At 45.2% G+C, this 23,607-nt stretch overlaps 1 protein-coding gene across 1 annotated transcript in view; it reads right to left on the bottom strand.

Moving 5' to 3' along the window:
• Positions 1-1,030: 1,030 nt before the first annotated feature.
• chd7 (chromodomain helicase DNA binding protein 7) overlaps positions 1,031-23,607 on the bottom strand; it is a 77,311-nt gene continuing 54,734 nt past the window's right edge. The window contains exons 24-41 of the mRNA XM_076745783.1: positions 21,198-21,397; positions 20,503-20,662; positions 18,671-18,760; positions 14,586-14,689; positions 12,055-12,184; positions 11,413-11,528; positions 10,407-10,827; positions 9,990-10,198; positions 8,796-9,818; positions 8,220-8,386; positions 7,548-7,802; positions 7,109-7,279; positions 5,852-6,085; positions 5,512-5,721; positions 5,176-5,316; positions 4,956-5,060; positions 4,576-4,756; positions 1,031-4,341 (exon numbers count right to left, since the gene is read on the bottom strand). Of these exons, the coding sequence (XP_076601898.1) occupies positions 3,317-4,341; positions 4,576-4,756; positions 4,956-5,060; positions 5,176-5,316; positions 5,512-5,721; positions 5,852-6,085; positions 7,109-7,279; positions 7,548-7,802; positions 8,220-8,386; positions 8,796-9,818; positions 9,990-10,198; positions 10,407-10,827; positions 11,413-11,528; positions 12,055-12,184; positions 14,586-14,689; positions 18,671-18,760; positions 20,503-20,662; positions 21,198-21,397 (4,942 nt within the window). The 3' untranslated portion in view covers positions 1,031-3,316. The remainder of the gene's footprint in view (positions 4,342-4,575; positions 4,757-4,955; positions 5,061-5,175; positions 5,317-5,511; positions 5,722-5,851; positions 6,086-7,108; positions 7,280-7,547; positions 7,803-8,219; positions 8,387-8,795; positions 9,819-9,989; positions 10,199-10,406; positions 10,828-11,412; positions 11,529-12,054; positions 12,185-14,585; positions 14,690-18,670; positions 18,761-20,502; positions 20,663-21,197; positions 21,398-23,607) is intronic.

The following is a 23,607-nucleotide window of genomic DNA, read 5'->3' on the forward strand; positions in this document are numbered from 1 at the left end:
TAGAAGTATACTGAATTAGCTATTAGCATTTCCTGTTTGCACTGTACCCATCACTGGAACACTGATGCTAAAGAAACCCTAAAAACCCACGATTCTCAGGCAAGTTCTGGAGTTATAAGGAGTGTGTTTGCATTATGAGTAGATTTATGGACATCAAAGATAATATTCGTGGAGAGAGTATGGAGGCGCACCTCAGTTTGAAAACCTCTGGTAGGGAAGCAAAATGAGAAAGGGCTGACTGTTATCGTATGTAAACACAGTAATAACACAACTGAGCTAAAGCCCTCGTGTGACCTAACGTTTTTTCATGGCATGAAAAAATAATCGTTAGAGGTATCTAGTGGAGTTTTTAACTACCAGTAGCCCTATGGAGCAGTGTTTTTAGGAGTGGGACCCCATTCTGTGTTTTCATCTCAAACACAAGCACAAGGTCAAAGTGATACAGTGCAGCAGATGGTCTCATGCTGTTATGCTGCTTGATAGTTGGGGGCTTTGCAAATGTTTTCTGAAGCAGGACATGAATATCTTCTACTCTAAAACATAATCTGTTAGGCCTCAGTGACTCACACATGGCATTTTGGTAAGAAACCCTGAATATAAACATAACTTTGTTAAACTTGAGGTCCTCTTGGTAGCTTGCTCCAGTTTTAACCACTTCAGTCTTCAGCAGCTGAGTCTGCTCAGATGCTCTGGAGTGGGTTTGAGTTAACGGTCTGCTTTTCAATCCAGCTGACTAAAGAGAATCTTAAGTAATTAGTGAGGTTAAGTGGGAGGATGGAACTGATCATATTCCCCAACTGTCTGTCTGGAATAAAAGACCCTGCATGTTCAGTGGGACCGTAGCTGCACACACAAAACTCAGTGGATCAGGATGACAACACCAGTGAGAGTGCAGCACGAGGGACGCAAACATCAGTCTGCTGCGATTTTAGATGAGTCTCATCTCATTCTGGAAACCAAGTGCAACACCAAACGTCCCTAAAAGCACAAGTACAGAGGAATGAAACAAATAATGAAATGCAAGCTGAGGTTTGGTTTCCTAGGCGAATATCATGATTCACTTTTATTAAAAGCATCATAGCTACAATTCATCATACATGATGTCTCCAAAAAACAAAACGACAAACACCAAAAAAAAAGAAAAAAAAAAGAGGAAAAAAAAAACATTTACATGGTATGTCTGTAAACTTCAAGGCTAGATAAGAATTTTGAGGTAATGCTCTTCAGCTTGCTGGCTAAAAGTAACAAAAAGTCCATTTTTTTTCAAGAAAAGTAGCTAAGTAATAAAGGTACCTGATTATTTTAACTCTTTAACACCAGTGCATCAACAGGAACAGAGTGAGACAAAATTGATTGCAGTACTTATTTGTCATCATTTACAGTTTTAGTTTTGTTTTTCTATTCATACGACACTTGTGGTTATTCATATAGTGTGTATGTGTGTGTATGTGTGTGTGTGTGTGTGTGTGTGTTGGGAGAGCGATGTTGGAACATTCAAAAGCTGCCTTGGTTATTGCTGTCTCAGCGTTAGAGAGCAGAACGAGGGTCTTTGATGGGGAGGGTGTCTTCCAGGGAGCCAGAGCTGATCTCTCCCCCTCCATCCCACTTCTCTCTCTTTGCATCTGCTTGGCTGGCTGTGATAGCAAATGCTAATAAGACCTGGCCACAGTGTGTGTTTGAATGTACTTTCAAATATTTGAACCACTTGCGGCGCTTGATTATTCTCAGACACCTGAACTGGCCTCAGAAATGGAAACAAATCAAGCACCACTCGTACTTTTCAAGTATTCAAAACCTTACTCGGCGACCAGAGTTGAGCATCATATAGAAACTTGTGAATTTCCAACTCTGTTGAAAATGTGTATCAGTCCTGTTCTGGCCAGGCCTGGTGTCAGTGTGTGTGACTAGAGAAACAGTCTTTAAAGAGAAGGTCACTGGGGAGCAGCACTTGGTCTGAAACTACCGGGATATGAAGGAAAACAATAACAATTAAAAAAGGGTTTTAATGTTGCAGCGACCGGGAAAAAAAACAAAAACAAATGTGCCCCCTTTAAAGAATAAACCTGAAAAAACACATCCCTGTGTGGACCACCGCTCCAAACCCATTCACAGAAACCTCCTAACGGGGACGGCTGGTTTTAGCGGCGTGAAGCGGACCAATCAGTAAGCCTGACTGGTGGCAGACCCAGCCCGCCTGCCACTCCTGAGCCAAAACCAGCTGCCTCCAGAAGAGAGAGAGAGAGACAGGATTCAGATGTGGCAGTGGAAAGATTCAAGACTGGTATTCAAACAGTGTGGGACTGGGTTTAACAGTATTGGTTCAGTGTGCACGCACACGCACAAGCACGCACACACACACACACACACTCAAAGGAAAACAAGTCCTCCCAGAAACAGTCACATAACAGAGAGGGTTGAGGGGTTAGTGTGTGTGTAGTGGTGGACTTCAGAAACTGAATGTCTGAGTGTGCATGTGTGTGCAGCTAATGATCAAGTATGTGCTGGGATATTTGTGTGTTGTGGTAGTCAGTGTGTGAGACTGAGTTTCAGGCCAGTCTGGTCTCATTCTCCTCCTCAGTCGACCTGGTCTGATATGTGAGAACTAAAAATCTGCTCTGGAACAGAACAGCTCAATCAACCTAATACCCACAATTCCTTCTGCAGCAGCTTTGTCAGACAGACAGCCAGGTTAGCTGTAATGCTGTTTATTTTGAGAACTGATGGTAGAAAAAGCGCCAGCTAGTGGGCATTTCTCCTCTTTTTGACGAGGTGCTGCCAATAACCAACAACTATGAAACAGTCCAGACGAAGGAGGAAGCAAAAATAAAGATCTGAGAGCTGAAAGCAGCAGTAATAATAATAATAATAATAATAATAATAATAATAATAATAATAGTACTAGTGGAACCTCGTGAAGTCCTATTTGAGGGATTGTGGGAGAGAAGTGTGTGCGCACCGTTCACAGCGCACACAGGCCAACCAGAGAGAAACAAACAGTCTTTGAAGAGGAGCTGAGCTGAGCTGAGCTGAGCGACTGGCTGTGAGGATTTTCCCTGACTACACTATCTATCAGAGAGATTTCACTGAACACACACCCCGTCCTCTCTGACGCATAGTAAATAAACCTGGCCAAAAAAAAAATAAACAAAGAGTGAGAGAGAAATCATCAACAACAATGGAAAGGAAAAAAAAAAACAGGATTCATAATAGTTTGGATATTTCTGGTGGAGGCGTGTAAACGTGGTGAGGGGGAGGAAGAGGGGAGGAAGAGGGGAGGTCAGAGCTGAGGAAAGGCCAGTCAGTTTTGTGTTTTATCTCAGTCACTCTTGTCCTTCTCTGGAGACGCTGCTGCCTCCTGCTCTCCTCCCATCCCTCCATCCTCCAGGGCTGAATCCTCACCTCTCGCCTCCTCCTCCATGCACCCCTCCTTTTCCTCAGCCAAGTCACTCTCTCCTCCCTCCTCCTCGTCCTCCTCCTCCTCCCCTGTAGCTTTCACCCCCCCCTTCTTCTCCTCCTTGTCTCTCGGGGGGTTTGTAGTCACAACGTTGCCTCCCAGCGCTCCGGCCATGGCACTCTGCAGCTCGGCCAGGGTGGAGGCGGAGGGGAAGCCGGGCAGGCTGAGCCCCCCGAGGCCTGGAGGTAGGAACATGGAGGGGTAGAGAAGGCCAGGGGCCATGGTGGAGAGGAGGAAGGGGTTGAATGCCAGAGAATTGGCAGACATGCCAGCTGCAGCCAACAGTGCTGCTGCATCACCGTTGATGGATGCCTCAGCTGACGAATCAGCAGCTGGGATCTGAGCAGATGCAGTGACATTGTTAACTGATTTCTCTGCCCCTCCCTCACCCTCTTTCTCCATCTTCTTCTTCTTCTTTGCCTTCTTCGCGTTTCCCTCATTTCCCTCAGCCGCCTCCTCCTCCTCCTCCTCGTCTCCCACCTCATCGCAATCTTCTCCATCTTCTTTGTCCTCTCCCTCTCTCTTCCTCTTGGTCGTCACCGCCTCGTCACTCTCTCCCTCCATCGTTCCGTTGGTGTTCCCTGATGCGGCAGTGACAGTTGAGTTGGATGCTGCGGCGGCGGCCGTCGCCAGGTTACTGCCAAACAGCCCGCCTAGGCTGAACATGTTGGGCAGGGCGGTGGCCATATTGGGCAGGCCTCCCATGCCGGGCAGCATGAGGGGCAGCATGGAGGCGGCGGCGGCGGCACTGGCAGCAGCCTGCTTTGGGTCGGTGGGTGGAGGGAAGGCCATCAGACCAGCAGCCAACTGGAGAGACTGGAGGCTCTGGAGGGACGACAGGTCCATCCCTCCAAACAGACTGTTCAACAGCAGAGGGTTGATGCCTCCTGCACACGCACACACACATACACACACACATACATACACACAGGGTTAAAATGAAGCTACATTCAGTGCAAACATACTCGCTATCTGCTATGAACTTAAATGCTGCTCCTATGCACATACAGAGGGGTTAATAAAGTTATGAGGTGAAAATAAAGTAACAATGCCAGACAGCACCTACTTTTCCCTGACCTTCTTCATGTGTGGTAACTGGTTGCTTTGGCAGTGGTTCATACCTGTAGATGAAGCAGCAGTGGCCAGTGATGCCTGTGCAGCCTGGGCTGCGGCTGCTGCCTGGGCGGCGGCGGCCGCCTTGGCGATCTCAGATTTGGGCCTTCGCCCCCGCCGACGGACGCCCTCCTCCCTGACGACAGGACCGGTCAGAAGGCGGTCAAACATGGCTTCTGGGAGGAAACCCTGTGTGGAGGAGGATCTTAGGTTAGAAAACAAGTTCAACTCACAAGGGAACACCAAGCTGGCAATTTGAGGAAGTTGGGCCCAGAGGGGCTGCAAGGAAACAATACAAGGCAAATATTTTCATTTGTCAGCAAACATTTTGTACAGGAGCAGTGAAACTAAAAAGACAGTCGTTACAAATTTGGTTTTGGCCACTCACCGACTGTTTGACAATTTCTGTCCAATCAGGGGCAATAGAAAACTCTGGATTCTCCAGTAACCATCTGGGAAGCTCTTTCATTGGTGGAGCCATGGCACCACCCATCTGAGGAACAGGAAGATGAAACGGATTCATGTAGAGAGACAGCTTCAGAAACCTTGACAGGCCACTCCTCAGACACTATGTGCTTCACTTTGCACTCTGATGTATGACAGTTTACCTTGCGTCCATTGCGTCTGTTGACCACAGGCACTCTCTCTTCTCCAGTCAGGGTGTTGATGTCGATCTTGTTGGGGTTTCGACAGCGATGGCGCTTCTGCTTGGGCTTAGAAAACTGAGACAGCAGAAGCTCCTCGCTCTTCTGTAGGAGGACGACAAAAACAGAAAGGTAGGTGTGAATAACAAGCGGCTCAGAGAAAAGACTGCTGAACAAGGAGAAACCAAGAATAAACTGGAGAAAAACTTCAGTAAGAAACAGTCCCCACAAACAAAGGACGACAGAAGAGGAAAAATCATATTATGATAAACGAATGAAGGAAAACCGAGGATGACGTACTGGTGTGAATCCAGCCATATCCATAGTGTATGTTGGGTGTTGCCTCAGCCACTCTCCCAGCTCTTTGCTGGAAACTGCTGCTTCTTCCTGCTCCAGACTGCCAGAAGCGAGAGACCTGGCACTGGGGCTCTGCTCAGTGAGGGGTCTGTGTGCACTGGCAGCACCCTGACCACCCTCCACACCTGAAGCCTTTGTCTCCTCAGCATCATCCTGAATGTTCAAGAGGACACAAAATGGGGGAGAAGGAAAAACACATTTAATGAGGATACTTGTATTTTCTCTAGTGTTGGTGCAACACTGACAACTTCACTGCCCAGTAAAGCACACAAACACTCCATACCCCTCCTGCTCTCTTGTTGCCCATGAACAGCAGCTCCAGGCCCTCCACATTTTTCCTGCGGCCCCGCCTCCTCCTCATGATGGGCAGGTCAGCCTCCAAGGAACCGTTGGCTCGGTGTCCGGAGGGTGGGGCTTGCTGCAGCAACTCCATCTGTGCTTTCAGGGAGGGGCTTGTCACCAGGGCACTGGGGAAGCCAGCCAATGAGGGAGAAGCCTTGTGGTGATGAGGCATACCCTGAAAAACAAACCAGATCAGCTTTAGCTAATAAACTCAACTCTGAGTGTAAAAAATAGCATCAATTAATGTTTGATAGTTTGGAAATACAGCTTCTACCAAGAAGAGCGCACCATGTGTCTGACTAAAACATATAAAGGTGAAATATCTGAGGTAAAGGATGGTGGCGCTCCTACTACAATGTCACCACAACTGCCAGAAGCAAACAGTGGATTTCTATAGTACAGTCACAGTTTTTAACATGCAGAGAATTGTGTAATGGTATTGTAACCAGGCATCATGGTTCACTGAACTGAACTGAAAGAATCTGGATGACGAGTCCATACATCTCAATTTAGAACATGAATCTAGAATATTCTGTTGTAAGACACCACACAAAACAAATCCCATTCCTTTGCCCTCCCAAACAAAGAATGGTTGAATCTCTGTCAGTTGTTTTGTAACTGTCAAGATGGCACGAAGATAACAAAAAACAGGATTTCTTCATCTTGTACTGTGTGCCTAATTTTAATGGAATCAATCTGCAGATGCTCTCGTTCAAGATGAGACAAAACTTTTCTGTAGATGTCAATTTTGAAGCCATGAAAAATGCCAAACAATGGCCTGCAACAGACGAGGTAAGCCTTGTTTGTAGACTGCTGGAAATGCCTTTTGCTATGTCGTTATGTGTATCGTAAACACAGCAATCTAAAGCGGCGTATAACAGAGCAAAGAAATTGTTAACCAAAAAAAACAAAAAAAAAAAAAAAAAAAAAAAAACAGTGGATCACCGCAACCACAAGAGGCATACAGATATATATTCATATAAGTATGACAAAAATATTAGGCTGATGGGTCCAGTAGTATGTGAGATTAGCTGCAGACAGACAGACAAACACACACACACACACACACACACACACACACACACACACACACACACACACACACACACACACACACACACACACACCACTGAACACACGATCCCCTCCACATTACTGAGAAGCACACTAACGTGTTCATGTGAGCTTGTGTGAATACCTTGGTGAGGTCTATAGCCTGGCTCTGGGACTCAGCTGCAGCATGGCTCTCTCTCAGCTGAGCCACCATCTCCATCAGGTTCCGCCTCTTGGCTGCCCTCTCCGCCTCAATCTCAATCTTCCGCCTCCTCCGCCTCCTCTGTCGAGGCACCGTCAGGCTCAGAGCGTCCTCCTGTAACATCAGGTCATTTGTTACGCCTGTGACCACCGAACAATCTCTATTTCTTCTGCATTTACGAAGACAGAATGCAACAGGCTTGTCGGGTTTCAAGAAGCAGGCTGTGTAACTATTAATGCTTAAAGTACAAAATGTAAAACTACTTCTGTTTTTTGGATACCTGTATGTTTGCTGTAGTAAAATAAAGTCTCTGAACAGATTAAGATAAATACATTTGATCATATCAAAACACTCATTTAGCTTTCTGTGCACAAACACTCACATGAACCTGTGGGGATAGTGTTTTATCTTCACTCCCACTGTAAGGTGTATGTATGCCAGCCATCGTGAGCTCAGCCAGGCTCCGCCTCTGCAGCGGGCTCTCGGTCACCGTGGCTACGGCCGCTGCGGTTACCGTGGAGCCATGCCCTGGCAACAGGTTGCTGGGGAAGTCAAACATGTGGCGTCTGTTGACAGGCCACTTGCCCTTCAGGACGGCCTCGCAGATGTTATCCATCCTGTTGATCATCACTCGGTCCTGAGGGGTGGAGAGAATTCAAGAAAGTGCTTATTTCAAACTCACAGGCTTACATTAGAGCTTTGTTTAGTCCAGCTACACTGCACAACTAAAAATTATTCAGTTTATTACCATATAGGACTTATAGGACAGCAAATATAGACATTTGGAACCAGAGAAGCTGGAACCAGTACATTTTTGGCATTTTTAGTTTACAGTTTAAAAATGTTGACTTATTTCCAGTTTACTAACCACTGAATTAAATCTCCAACCATTATTGCTCTGATTTAAAGTGAAACATCTGCAAGGAGAGTCACTCACAGGAGCAACAAACTACAAAGCTGAAGTGAGTGATATCAGTGAATGCTAACTGGATGATTATTACCCAGCTTTCATTAGCCACTGCCCATTTTTTGATATTTATCATTTTACACTCACCTTAGGCCAGAATGAGAAGCTATAGGCGCGGTCTTGTAAGGCCTGCAGTGCAGATGTTTCGGGCAGGTCGTCGGGGCAGAACCCATCTCTGGTTTCGTTCTGGGCTGATGTGCTCACAGACGCGATGCTCTCTTCATCAAAGTTCTTCTGCTCTGACGCAGCGCTCACTGTGTGGAGAGAGGGAAAGTCATGTTGCCACTCTTCATTTAAAAGGGTTTCCAAGTCATTATCAAGGGATCCAAACTCATTTTATCCTTTCGCCCCTGAAACTCGGACTCATTAAAACGCTGCCAAGTCATGAGGGGAAACACCAGAAACAAGCCTCTGACAGAGCACAGCATCAGCGCTGAGGACAGGGGACGACCAGGACAAATAAACTCGTTAACAAAACTCATCATAATAAAGAAGAGTACAGTGAAAGGAGACATTTAAGACATCCATGTGTTGCAGAAACTCTATCTAGAACTTAATGTCATTATCTTTCTGGTAAACCAAAGCCAAAGTTTAAAAACTGTCCCCACTGTGATCACTGACTCTGACGAGCCCCGAGCAAATATCAGTGGAAGGAACCGTTACCTTCAGCCTGAGAGGATTTCTCTGATTTGTCGTCTTCGTCCAGCCTCTCTTCGTCTTCCTCCTCTGGGCTTTTCTCTGTGTCGGCTGACTTTGGAGATTTAGGAGACTCAGGGTTCTCCCTCTCCTCTCCGTCTTCCTCCTCGGCAGTCTTGTGGCCTGGTTGGACTTTAGGGGAGGAGTCGGGATGTTCTTGGGGCTCAGTCTTCATCTCCTTCTGGTCCCAGACAGAGTCTTCAGGAGTCGAACTCTTCTTCTCTTCCGTCAAGTCTTTGTCTTGGTCATCTGCTGGCTTGGAAGCCTTTTCTCCTTCTCCATGATCCTCCTCCTTTTGCTCTTCTTGCTCTTCTTTTTCTACTTTTGGTGGTGCCTCCTCCTCTTTCTTCATGTCTTTCTGCGGTGAAGCAGTGCTTTCATCTTTCCCTTCTCTGACCTCTCCCTCATTTTCCTTCTGTTCATTAGGAGTTTCAGTCTTGGTACATGGAATGCCGTTGGTATCTCCTCCCTCTGTTTCCATTTTCACCTCCACTTCAGCTTTCCCTTCCTCGGCCTTCACCTCCTTCCCTTCTCCCTCCTCCTCCTTTGCTGCATTAGCAGCAATTTTGGCAGCAGCTGCAGCGCTTGCCAGCTCTGCGGGTGTGAGGAGGGGTGCAGGGGTGCTTTCCGCTGCTCCCATCCCAGTTTTGGGGATCTCTCCCTGGGCTCCCATGTAGACGCCAGCCCCTCGCTGGCTGGTAAAGCGCTGGTGGGACTCAAGAAAGGCCAAGGTTGGGTCGTTTAAGATGTGATAATCTGTCCGGCTTACGCCATGCTTAGAGGCCCCCAGGAGGAGGTCCCGGTCATGGCGGCCGCACTCCCACCACTCCGGGAGGTCTGGGGAGGGCTGACAGAGCTTGAGACGCTCAGAGAGCAGAGGATGGGGAAGGACCTGCTCTCGGATGCGGCGGAGCAACTCGATACGGTACAGTGTGCGAGAAGCACGCTCCTCTGTGATGGGGTCAATGATCAGGGTTGGGTCTGGGAGTTCTGGAGAGGTAAAAGACAGAGGCATAATCAAATCACAAAATATCATGTCAGACTATTTTTCTCCTTTTATTCAACTTAAAGTTGTCATTTTACTGACTGAACAACTGCACAATACATATCAATGAAAAGTGACCCTTGCAGTGACCTCAATCCATACACATTTCCTCTTACCTGTTTCAGTCTTGACCTGCATTCTGCAGACCCGTTTACACATGGCAATGAATGAGTAGTAATATTTCTCCAAGCTCTCATCCGTCTTCTTGTCCAGTCGAGCAAAGGCCCTGAACTGAGTCCAGTCAAATTTCTGACGCTGAGTATCAAAGACAACACCAAAAGTGGACACGACACGGTAGAAGTCAGCCTCCTCACGACGAGTCCATCTGACAGAAGGAAAAAACAAAAGTGTGAGAGCAAGTTCAACTACCAAAAGTAACATGTGATATCTGCTCACATGTCATCGTGAGCTCTAGCATATGTGAAAGCTGATTTGTATAGTGGAATATTTTTTCTTTAATTATATATTCTCATGTAAACAGACATAAGTATTCAATAAACCTTGTGATGATGTGACATTAAATTCAACACTACCTTTGTCTTCTCTCTTTGTAGTACATGGCTCCATCAGCCATCAGAGCGCTGGAGGTCATCACTGGTGATGCCTCCGACATGAATTGACCACCTTTGGTAAAGTAAGCGCTTCCTTTGGCCAGATAAGGACTTCCTTCTGCCATGAACACCCCTGCTCCATCTTGGATGTATGTTGCCCCTCCACCTGTATCGGTAACCATGGCGATGGAAGGCAGGAACTCCCTGCGTCTTCGCCTGCGACCATCAGGCCGGTTAAGGGCCTCCTGGCGGAGCTGCTCTCTGCGGTTGGAGCGTTGGTAGGCTGTAATGAGGCGCCGCAGACGGGCAGTCAGAGCTGAGGCTGCTGGCCAATAGAGACGCTCATTGGAGCCTGAAGGTCCACCCACGGCAGGCACATTTTGACCATTTTCACCTGATTTAGCTACAGAGGAGGAGAGAACAGGGAATGAGGGACAAAGAGGAGAAAAATGCATCGTCATTCACCACTTGATCTTGATTTTGGGAGTAAAGTCTTGAAGTGAATGTCAAGCGTTTTCAGGCATTTTCATAAGGGTTATGAGTGCACAGCCTGTTGTTAACCTTACTGAAGGAACTAGTTTACTATGCATACATGAACAGCAGTCAGTAAATGTCGTTCTGCAGTTTGCACCTTGTTTTTTGAACCCTGAGATTTTCAGATTTCTTTAAGAGGCAACAAGTTCCCTTCGACAGCCCAGTAAGTTATACTGTGAGAAATGACTGATCACTGACATTTCCACAGTCAGACAAAGCTCGCTCAGCTTTGTTGTTTCCAATACACTTTTTGTGTTAAAGTGCTGAAGGATGTAAATCAGCTGTAGGCTTAAAGATAACTGCATGGTTTTATGTCCTCAAACACCTTCTAAGCTTCTCCCAAAAAGTTTCAATTTTCCCAAAAACTCACTGTTCTATTAGGTGACTTAAATTATTCTTCTTTTAGAACACCTTTCACCTTCTCCCTCTGTGTCTGGGTGAATTCAAAGTTTACCTTCAGCTTCACCTTCCACGGTGTCATCTTTGTCATCCAGTGGAGAGTTGGTGAAGTCATCCATGTCATCTTTAAAAGGCATCCGCAGTGGTTTGTACTCTGGATCCTCATCCTCACTGCAGAGGGTGGAGGGACAGGCAAAGAATTTAAGATGTTAAAGGCACAGATTGATGATCCTTTTAATAATTTGAACAACTAAAAAATGAAGAGACAAAACAAAAGAACGCAGCATCGATTCAGGGAATTTTCACCTTCCTGGTTTTTGGTGAAATCTAATCACTTACAAAAAGCATAATTGAGAGAAAGGCTGATAAAAACTATTGAAGTTGGCAGCAGTATAAACAAACATAAAAAGGTACATCAGAAACACAAACATGAGGACCTGCACCTGCCTCCATTCATATCTCTTGGAGAAACTGGACAATTCATGGCATTTGTCTTTTTACATTAAATCAAAATCTTTTATTTTCAGACCTTAATAACCTGCACACACTCTGAGCACCTTTTGAAGGTAAGTGCTGAAAAAGGTATTAAAATGTGACAAATCACAGAGAGATGAAGACTAAAACCCAAGCACAGTAATACTAAAGAGAAGGGGGAGTTGAGAAGCTGCTTTCTGGTGTGTCAAGCCTGCTCTCTTACCCCTCGGCGCCATCTGCCATCATGTCGGAGCCCCTCTGCTCAGCAGCGATAGCCTTGGCGTCCGGCATGCCCACCCTCTCCAAGAAACACAGGGCGGGGTCAGCTCGCATCGAGTTGTACTTCTCATAGCCTGAAGAGGAAGGCAGAAAGAGATGAGAAACACAGAAGCTTGGAATCCACGTCTGCAGGTGCACAAGCTATAAAGTGGATTTCAATTAGTAGCCAATCAGCAATGGGACAATGTAGCTTCAGAAACAGCTATTGGTCAACACTGTGTGCGTTCATTAAAGGCAAACTACTAAAAGGAAGGGTGAAAAAAGTTTGGCTTTCAGCTCAACTCTGGACAGACATGATGCCACACAGTCCAACACACACACACACACACACATTTTAACACGTACACACATGCAGGCACAGACACACACAACATCCAATATTAAATGAAGGAGTAGACAAAAACAGCAGCAGAAGGGCAGACCCCAGGAGCCAGCTGCTGACAAGACAGACAGCCTGGGCGTGCGTGCGTGTGTGTGTGTGTGTGTGTGTGTGTGTGTGTGTGTGTGTGTGTGTGTGTGTGCACGCACTCGCCTCCGTTCTGTATGTGTGTGCTTATCCAAGTGAGCCTGCAGGTGCTCATTTGTGTCAGAGAGAGACAGAAAGAGAGAGAGAGAGAGACAGACAGACAGACAAGACAGACAGAGACAGTGACAGACAGAGAAATAGAGAGACAGACAGACAGAGAGAGAGACAGACAGACACAGAGAGACAGACAGACACAGAGAGACAGACAGACAGAGTAAGAGAGAGACAGAGAGAGACAGAAAGAGAGAGAGAGAGAGAGAGAGAGAGAGACAGACAGGCAGACAGACAGACAGAGACAGTGACAGAGAAAGACAGAGAAATAGAGAGACAGAGAGAGAGACAGACGGACAGAGAGAGACAGACAGACACAGAGAGACAGACAGACAGAGTGAGAGAGAGAGAGAGAGAGAGAGAGAGAGAGAGAGAGAGAGAGCAAAAAAGAGCAAAAAGTGTGTGTGTCATGGCGTCTGTGAAAGTGAGCTAGTAGGTATGAGAAATTGTGTGTGTTTGTCCGTTAGGGGCATTCAGGCAGAACAGATTAGAATGTGCAGATCCTACTGAGACACATCGGGAAGGCGAGAGGAGAGATGGGGGGAGGAAAAATGCATGGAATGAGAGGAAAACGCAGAGGAGCGGGTGGAATGAGGGGAAAAAAGGAGAGGCAAGCAGCAGAGGAGTGGAGGAGAGAAGGAAGACATGAAAGTAAAGAAGACAGGAGGAAGGGGAAGAGCAGGATACGGCAACAGAACCACGTCACCTCTTCTTCAACCTTTTACTCATCCCTCCTTCCTTATTTCTCTCCATCACATTTCAATTAGCAAAGATATGATGCATTGTTCCTAACTGTCTCTCTGTCACACACACAGACAACACGCCGCATCACACACAGGTCTGCGCCTGCAGCCAAACGTTAATCATCAGGGCCTTTATAGGCCATCACTTTTCGGTGTGTGTGTCACACATTGTTTTCTGTGCCTGTGTGTGTGTGTGTGTGTGTGTGTGTGTGTGTGTGTGTGTGTGTGTGTGTCTACATACAAAGCTCACTGTGTGTGTTAGTCCCCCCCAAGGGCCTCCCTGGTGAATGAGGATTATGATTAACTATGGGTGAGCCCTTTTGTATTCCTGTGTGTGTGTGTGTGTGTGTGTGTGTGTGTGTGTGTGTGTGTGTGAGAGTGTGTCTGTCCTAATTGAATCATAGAGGGTGGCAATGATGGAAAAATTATGACAATTATGCCAAATTGCTGTGAATGAGGGTCTCCATCCGCAGCATGCATATGCACGTGCGCGCGCACGCACACACACACACACACACACACACACACACACACACACACACGCACACGCGCACACACACACACACAGGCCTGTCAATGGGAGTCATATACAGTCACCCAGTCAGCACTCAAAGGTGGCTCACTTAGAGATTAACACAACTATTCCAAACAATGATCCAAATAACCAGGTTAACAGCTAACACACAGAGAAGATTTTGTTATTTAAACTGCACTGATTTTACTGAGATTAGCTCTGTTTACAAAATTAACACCTGTAACACACAGCAAAGCAGACGCACACACACTAGGATAGTAGTGAAACCAGCCATCAATCACACTCCCGCTAGCACACTGAGCCTGCCAGCTGCGTACCGCTATTGCCATGGCAACACCAATCAACCGGTGGCAGCAGAAGTGGGTGGGATGTGTTTGTGTGTGTGCACCCTCACCCAGTTTGAATGTGATGTGTATGTGACTGCTTGCATGATGCTTACTGGGTTGGAAGGCACTGGAGTGTCTGTGAGTATGTCTGAAGGTGCTGACACTTTCGCTGTGTGTTTATGTGTGTGTGTGTGTGTGTTTTGTTCATTTTGTATTCACTGTGTTTTGGCTGGCATGTTGGAAGATATGGATCTTTACAGGGAGTACGTATGGATGCTGCTGTGTTTTTCTCACCGTGTTTGAAGACACCGATGAGCAGGGCTTTGTCGGCCTCGCTGTCCCACCAGTCAGCTGGGACCTCGGCATGGAACGGCTGGGGAATCCAGATATCCAGCTCACTGTGGCAGAGATAAACATATCAAATCACTGATAATCAAACTAAATTGTTTGTGTGTGTTCAATTTGCACCAGTTAGGCATCAGTCTTGTATTTCAATTCAGAACAGAGAAAAGAGGAGATCAGATTATGAGCTATTTGCACTGTAATCGAATTGAAAAAGCTGTCGGCCGCCAACAGGAGATTAAAAACAAATACACAAAATATTTATGGAGTATTAACGTACAAGCAGCATTTGAAGCTGTGTGTTGTATTCTACTTATGGTCCTGTTGTTAAGTTAACCTTAGTTAACCTGTGCAGCTACACCTTCGATATCCTCAAAGCATCTCCTTGTTTTGAAAAAGTTTAATATTTGCCCTTCCCTTTTTGTCTGAGCTGCAAGTTACTGAAACCACATGAAAAAAATAATGATCTAAACAGGAAGTACTGCATGTTGGCATCTGTTTAGTTACCATGAAATGTCAAACCGGAAATAAGTGAGACATTTGTTTATAGTACGTGGAGCAGAGCAAAAGCTTAAAAGTGGATGCAAAACTGCATAAAATCATTTCAGTAAATAACAATATATTTAGGTCACAGTCATAAATGCTAAGAATCATGAATGTTTTATCCACAAGCTCAGAGTGATAAACACAGTGGCTATAAACATTTGCTTTGTTGCCTGTGCACTTCATTGATCAAGTTAGTGTGGTTCCACTAGTGTTTGTGGGACCACATATTTGACTTAAACTATGACGATGCCACCCTAATATGATTTCCTTACTGTCCAACATTTCTACTATCACTTTTTTTCACCAAGAGTTTGTCAACACTTTCAACCCTTATTCAGCTATTTTATAAATGCCACTTAATAAGCCATTAAATAATGACACTGTACTAAACTAGACCGGTAAAAAGAGAAACCTTTTAAAGGGAGACCCCTCAAATTTTACACATCAAAGTGTGTTTTCCAGGTGCAGGGGGAGTATTACTGCAAAGATGAGAGACGTCGTGTAAAGCCTTTAGAAGCTCCAGAGGGAGCTGTGTCAAGTCTGATAAACTGCCTCAAGTAGACCTCTGTAGCCTTCATCTCAGCTTGAGCCACCGCCAGCATAACTTAAACCTCCAACCAAATTGTCAGCAGTCATGTTGCTTGTGGGTAATGTAAACATTTTTTGAGAAGAGGATTGCGTGGAAAAAAGGGTGATTTTTCGATTGATTGTGATCCTTTAAAACAAACAAACTGTCCATCATAAGTCAACAATGTAATAGGAGTGCAATGCTACATCAGTGCAGTGCTCCTTAAGGCCTGGGTCAGACTACATGATTTTAGCCCGATTTTGTCGCGGCTGACAAATTACTGCCATCGTGGCAGATTGTTAATGACAATTGGTTGTCTGTACTCGTGTAGTGTGACATGCTGAATGACCTGTCGTGTGGCATCTGGGTCACCCCTTGACACCTCAACGCAATTTTTTGTCTCGACTTGTATACTGTGACATCTCCCACAACATTTTCCTGTGCATTTACCAATCAGGCGCTCTCTCCAGAGCGCAGTCAGGTAGCGAGGTTGCTGCTGTTATGTGGGACAGCGAAAGAGAGGAAAAGCTAGTTGAGCTGTGGCAACAGTACCCTTGCCTATGTGACGTTTCCTCAAGGGAAGAAGAGTCAAAAAAAAAAAAAAAAGCGCTTCATCAACTCGGTATAAATAATGATCGAATGAGCCGAAGTTTACACCATCTCCTGAATTTGCTTTTAATGTAATAGCGCATCCACAGCTGTTTTCTCTTCTTCTTTTTTAGGACACAAGACCACCAGCATCACACACAATGCTTTCAGGCAGTGTGATTGACAGCTGCTTCACCCGCCTCCCCATGACATCTGAACTCGTGCGTGATCATGAGATAAGACGTGTCATGATCGATCAAGGTCATACGTGTAGTGTGGCCAGTCATCCGGCCAGGACGCGGCAGAGTTTGTGGCAGTGAGATCGTTAAATCTGACACGGTGACGATGGTTTAAGACAAAGACGTCGTGTAGTCTGAACCAGGCCGAAGACCACCTACTCATACATCCTGATTAAATGACCAGAGCTTAACAAAAAACAGTTATCTGGTCGAGAACAGAACTCTTCATGCATGTAAATGACAAACTGAGAATAGTTTAAGGTTTTTGCAGGATGTTGTGCCACCAACCCCCCCACCCACCCCCTCCCTCCCTTAAATTCTCCATTATGGAAAGAAGAAAGTAGAAAATGGTGTTTGCAGCTAGTTAAAGAGTGAAAGGGTGCAATCCACAATGGAAGCAGAAAGACAGAGGGTGACAGGAGGAGAGAAGAAACCAGGGAAACGGTCCCTTATCTCTGCAAACAGCAGCATCCTCGGACTTGGCAACACACGCACACACACGCACACACACATACGTGTACGCGCCAAGACTGGCATGCTAAATCCCCCTGGCATATGTTGGCACGATGGCACCCCGTATGCTCACGTCTGGCAGGCACTGACACACACACACACACACAGACACAGACACAGACACACACACACATACATACACACAGACACACACACACACAGGGGTCTGTCACAGTAGCCATTGAGAGGGGGAGGGAGACAGAGGGGAGGGAATGGGAGAGATCAACATGAAGTGCACGTGCTCCACATTATAAATGCATTCACATCTGGGTGAAAGGGTGATGAGAGGGGGATGGGACATGATGAGAGACTAAAGTGCACTGCAGAGAGGGAAGGAGAGATGGACAGATGGCAAGGAAAGTGTGGTGTGACAGAGGAAAAGAAGGAGGAAGCAGTGAAGGAGTTGTCAGAATGAGACAAAAAAAACAGTCAAGGTGAGCAGTATAGTTAACCTTCACTAAAACAACCCTGCACGGTAAGGCCTTGTGCCAAATGATAATAAGCTTCTCAAAATGTGTGTGTGTGTGTGTGTGTGTGTGTGTGTGTGTGTATACGTAACGGAGTGGGGGCAAACCTAACTGGGTCAAAATTGCAATAAAAAGCTAATTTTCCCCTGATAAAATAACTGTGTTGAATGTGTCAGAATAGGAAGAACCATGCCAAAGAGGCCACTAGAACAGACAGAAATACACCCCAGTAATAATTCATCACATATTCATATAAATATCCATCTCTCAACTCACTTTCATGATGCATTCAATATATGAAAGCCTCTCCACTGACTGTTAACACCTCGTTTCTTGTACTTGAGGAGAAATACTCTGCTGCAGAGGACGGGCGGGTGACGTGTTTGTTAGGTGTCTGGAATTAATATCAGGTTGCTGAACTTACTGACACTTCAGGAGGTTTGGACAAGTTACAAATACTCATCAGAAAATACAGCATGATAACAGGCTGATTCTGAGTTTGATACCACAGAAAAAGAACATGGGGTTTGTTTTCTGTGCATGTAGACATCTTTTTTACATCAGTTATGTTAACAATAAAACATCTCCCTTCTCTTCAGAGGACTGCAGCACTGAGTCAGTCCTCTCTAGGGTGTGGAGATGTGGTAAAAGCAAGTGGCAACCTCCGGGGCTGAAAATTGAAGCCAACGCGGTACCCTGAAAGCCAAAAACTGCAGTTCCTTGAATGGCCACTTGAGGTTGGCTCTTAAGGCAAGGCAATCTCCACAGACCCCATCTTGAAATGTCCCACCGTACAGCAGAATTAAACATGTTAACAGCATGGTACAAAAAATGGTTTTAGTCTCTATAGCTTATTTTGACATTCATGTTAAGTGTACAGGGGATGAATTTTCATATAATTTTTAAATTATGTTAATACTTAAAGCTTGGATTAGCCGGGAGTTAGCTGGCGGAGTCAGGCACTGCCAAGATGGAGAGGACCAGAGCCACTGTCACTGAGCTTCACAGTGGCTCTTCAGAAACCTAATGGTGACACGATGGAGACTATGTCCATATTTGATAGTCTATGGGTAAAAGAGGCGCTAATATGAAGACATGTAGGAAGTGTTTACTAACCTGGAGTCAGCTCCTTCCAGGATGCGCTCAGCCTGGTCGCCTATGACTTCTTGTCGCAGATAATACAGCATCCTCACCCTCAGCAACACCCTGCAAAAACAAGCAAAGTTAGTAAAATTGTCCTAAAAAGATTAGCAGGGCTAAAAAGATTAGCAGGGCTGTATTTAATGATGATTTTCATTACGAGTTAAATTTTTTTTTTTTGGTAGTAATCAATTAAAAATGTGAAAACAGTGAAAGATGCCTGTCATTAATTATGTCCCACAGCCTAATGTGACACCTTCAAATTGTTTGTTTTACCTGCATATATTCTGCTGTATTCATGCTATTAATATGATCAAATTCACATATAATATTTCTGAAATTCGATATTTCATGTCATGGTCTAGAATCAGGCCATGACGTGAAATATCTGGAGGACATGATGTAGTGAGAAACGGACCGGTGCAGTTTACTGGAGCATGGTGGACAAGATCTTTGACTTTTAAATAAAATCATTCAGATGGAAGATGTCCCAAGGTTTTCTTCTGTTGAAATACTGATCTCTATAACTGCATTTCAGCCCTGTCTTCAAATAGACTGTGATCTTCACTGGATACAAATTACAGATGTTTGTAGTCTGTTATTCTTCCAGCATGTCCCCCACTGAAATGAATCACTTCAGCCATAGCTCAAGAATGGGAGTCACATTTGATCTCCTGACATTGGAAATGCTGCTATCTGGGAGATCTGCTTCTCTGTAAACATTTGTCACCAGATTTGTCACCAGGATTTAATGCCAATAATAGCGTTTGGAGCAAAAGACAGAAGAAGGGAGGCGGGGGTTTGGAGGAGGAGATGAGTGGGAGGAGCAGAGAGGAAAAGAATAGGACAGAGAGCTGTGCTGGAAGGGAGGGAACAGAAAGTTTGGAGAGGGAGTGGGGGGGGGGGGGGGGGGGGGGCGTATAAAGACAGTCATTTGCAACTCATTCTGCAGTGTGTGTGTGTGTGTGTGTGTGTGTGTGTGTGTGTGTGTGTGTGTGTGTGCATCAATGGCATCACAAGTTGCAGTGTGTGTGTTTGTTGGCAGGCTGTGTGTGCTCATCCATCAATGTGCCAGGCCTGATTAGCCACACAACGCTGTGCTCCAGCCTAGCAGATGGCACCACATAATCACCCCCAAGTGTGTGTGTGTGTGTGTGTGTGTGTGTGTGTGTGTGTGTGTGTGTGTGTGTGTGTGTGTGTGTGTCTTTTACGCACTTCCAACAGGTCTGCCTGCACCTGGCCTGGCACACAGCCAGACACACAGACACACACACGGGTGCACACAAACAAACAAACTTGCCCCTCAAGAAGAAGAAGAAAAAAAAAAAAATCTTGGAATTGAATCTAGAGGGCAAGGAGGCATATCTCCCTGACAACAGGAGCGAGAGCTGACCACAGAGCAAACAAGAATATGTGTGTGTGTGTGTGTGCGTGTGTGTGTGAGAGAGAGAGAGGAGTAAGCCGGAGAGACGGTTGCATCTGTGTGTAAGTAGTTGTAGAGCCAGACTCAACAACCATCACCCCCACCACATGCATCCATGTTTTGGTTTTAAAGTGACATTAGTTCAGTATCTATGAATGTTTCCACCATGTGAACACTCATTTAAACAACTATCCTTTCACAAACTGTTTATGGCCCCTGAAAGAAACGTGTTAGCCAGTAGATACCATGGTGTTTCAGGTGAGTCTGTGTGTGTGTGTGTGTGTGTGTGTGTGTGTGTGTGTGTGTGAGAGAGAGAGTGAGTGTGTGAGAGAGAGAGAGAGAGAGAGAGAGAGAGAGAGAGAGAGAGAGAGAGAGAAAGCCCTACTTGTTACAGTGATGTTTCAGGTGTCTCTTGTAACTATCCTCTTGCAATAAATGGTCAGGATTGCAGTTGGCCAGCCAATCGGCTCGTGGAGTCTGTGGAGGCGGAGCTGGGGGCTTTCCCTTCTTGCCCTTCCTGCCCCGAGGGACTGGGGTGGAGAGACCTGAAGAGAGTGGGACAGGGAGAAGAGGTGGTGAGGCAGTGGTCAGGGGCTGTACATCTAGATCAAAAATTTACAGGGCTCATTTTCCATTTTGTCACTTTACACAGTGCCAAAAAAATTCATCCAAAATGTTAGGTTCAGGTACCTAAATGAGGTAGCACTTGCTGGGATTAGGGCTGAGGATCAAACCTCAACAGTGCCTGACGTGTCCGTAGCACAGTGTATTGGAAGTTGTCAAAGATGGTGTTAAATGTCTGGTCACATTCAAATCCTGTGTTTTATTCAGATGAGGTCCTCGTGCATTTCTTCTGTTTGGACTTAAGAAAATTTTGGTGCGTCTTGCTGAATTTAAAACAACTCTATTTTTCAAAGTAAGATTAAAAAAAAAAAAAAGATAATTGTATTACACCAAAAAAACTAAAAAGTAAGAAGTATCAACCGTGTGTCAAAGTGTCCACACTGGAATCAGGTATGTACAGTACGTGTGTGTGTGAGTGTGTGTGTGTGTGTGTGTGTGTGTGTGTGTGTGTGTTACCAGAGTGGTTGGTCAGCGTCCTGGTGGTCCCGTCTTCACTTGGGGTGATCAGGTCCCAGATGAAACTCTTGATATTCTCGTCACCGCGGTAATGCAGCAGGCAGTAGGCCAGGAGGGCTCGGCAGATTGTTTCCACATCAGCCTCCTTCAGAGGGCGCTTGAAGCGACCGTGAGCCAGGATGTCACTCCACCTACCCCAACTAAAGATAAAGACGGACAAAACAGGAAGGGACGACTGTCAAACATAAAATACTGAATCTACAACATTTGTTTATCTGTACATAGCGCTGTCACTCTTAGTGGGGGGGAAAGGCAAACAAATGGAGCGTGTTTTGGATTGTCTAGTCAACGTAGATAATTAACACCAAATCAAAAACTTGTAGATCACTGGCTGTGGGACTCCACATCAACACTGGGCCATGCACTATATGAACTGATATGGGTGACAAATTACAATACTAATAATAGTGACATACTGTAATAAAGCCAACACCATAAGAGAAAAGTCTTAAGTTGTGATTTCTAAATGGTAATATTGCACAGCATTACATCGACCTGTAAAACACAAATGAAATACATGATGAATAATGGTTTTTGTAAGCTGGCAGATAGCATTTACCCTACTGATGAACAAATTTAAAGAAGTGGGTGAAAGTTACTCAAATAAATGAAGTTAAATGGTAAAAATGAACCTGGTTCCATTTCATGGAGTGAGTTAATGATGCTAGAGACTGAAAACTTCAAGTTTTCTTTACTTAAATGTCCAAATGTCTTTGTGTTTGGATGCTTTGGAATAACAAACTACAATCTAATGAGACAGTTTTTATTTCTGTGCTACATTACGACATGCATGGCTCACATGAACCTGATCTTTCATTTTGTCTTGCAGTCCAGACGTCTCTCACACACAAAACACACACTGGTGAGTGCCAGGCTCTCATTATACATTTTACCAGTCTGTTGACTTAACCGTTACTGTCATCCTAAGTAGTGCCACCCGGGCATTCCCTGTGTGTGCTTCATGGATCAGAGCCCAACCCCCGCCACCACATCCAAAGCGTGAGCAACCCAAAAGGCTGATGTGGTGGACAGCATCCTTCAGACTGTCTTATTCTCAACCAAAATTTTTCCACTGCTGCTCCCCAATCTTCACTGAACCATGTGAACCAGTCTTTCTCTGACTGATTTTAGACGGGGTAAAATGGTGGATGAGGGAGGGAGAGGGAGAGAGACAGAAATGGATGATGGGAAAAGACAACAGAGCACTGAGCAGAGAGGACAGGCCTAGTCAGACAGTGTGTGTTTTTGTGTCCTACAGCCTCGGGCCACGAGACTAGACTGTAACAATAACAACGCTGACATCTCACTAGCACCACTGTTCTTTCCTTTTTTTTTTTTTCCTTTTTTTTTAACACACACACACACACACACACACACACACACACACACACACACACACACACACACACACACACACACACACCAAGTCAGCCATGAAAATGGACGGACTCACCCGATAATCACTATCTGTGGTAAGTGTGTCAATTTGCCTCTGTGTGCGCAGTAGAATGTACTCGTCTCTGTGCAGTACTACATGTCTGAGTTAAGACGCTTCTCTGTCGCTGCACAGATCTATAGACACTCAAATGAAATACTGTTCTTTACATGTCAATAAATCCAACTACAAACATCATTTACAAGCACTTCCTGAAGAGAAACTGAATGTGTTTTAAATTTGGATTTTGAAGGAAAAAGAAAAATCAGGTGCCTAAAAAAAAGTGAATTTCAGCAGAATTTCTTTTAAAAAACTGTGCATTTGACAGGATTACCATCAGTCAATTGCGTGTGTATGTGAGTGGCAAAACATGTGTGCACAAGCACAAGCATGCTTGGTCTATATAAATGTTTGTGTGCATGAATGTGTTTAAAGGCAGTTCTGATTAGTTGCTGTGTGCTGATGGCCTTGAGAGCAAAGATTTCTGTCTACTAAATCACTCCATGTGCCGGTCTGCATCCATTAACTGGTGTGCTCTGGTATACACAAACACACACATTAGCTGAGTGATCAACTCCACCCACCAGCTTTACTCCACATCCACCACAAGCTAAACTATGTTTTCTTCTCCTCTTCTGTTGAATCGTCTACGTCAGTGAGATTTTGTTGCCTCACAGACCTTTTATATTTTTATCATTCATAACTGCTCCCTGGGGAGGTATTTCTACGATTTGAAAGATTTCATTCCATTTGTATTGTTTTCAGTGCCCTTTTCCCCCTTTATATGCACTTCCCTCCATATAAAGCTCACCAATTAACATGTTATATCTCTTTTGTTTGACCTGTCCTAAATCCAGTGTCTTGTTGTCACTGTGAGGCTGCTAAGGTGGCTAGCAGAGGCTCCAGGAAGACACA

The sequence above is a fragment of the Chaetodon auriga genome, chromosome 12 (genome assembly GCF_051107435.1).
Source record: "Chaetodon auriga isolate fChaAug3 chromosome 12, fChaAug3.hap1, whole genome shotgun sequence".
In the NCBI taxonomy this organism is placed as follows: Eukaryota; Metazoa; Chordata; class Actinopteri; order Chaetodontiformes; family Chaetodontidae; genus Chaetodon; species Chaetodon auriga.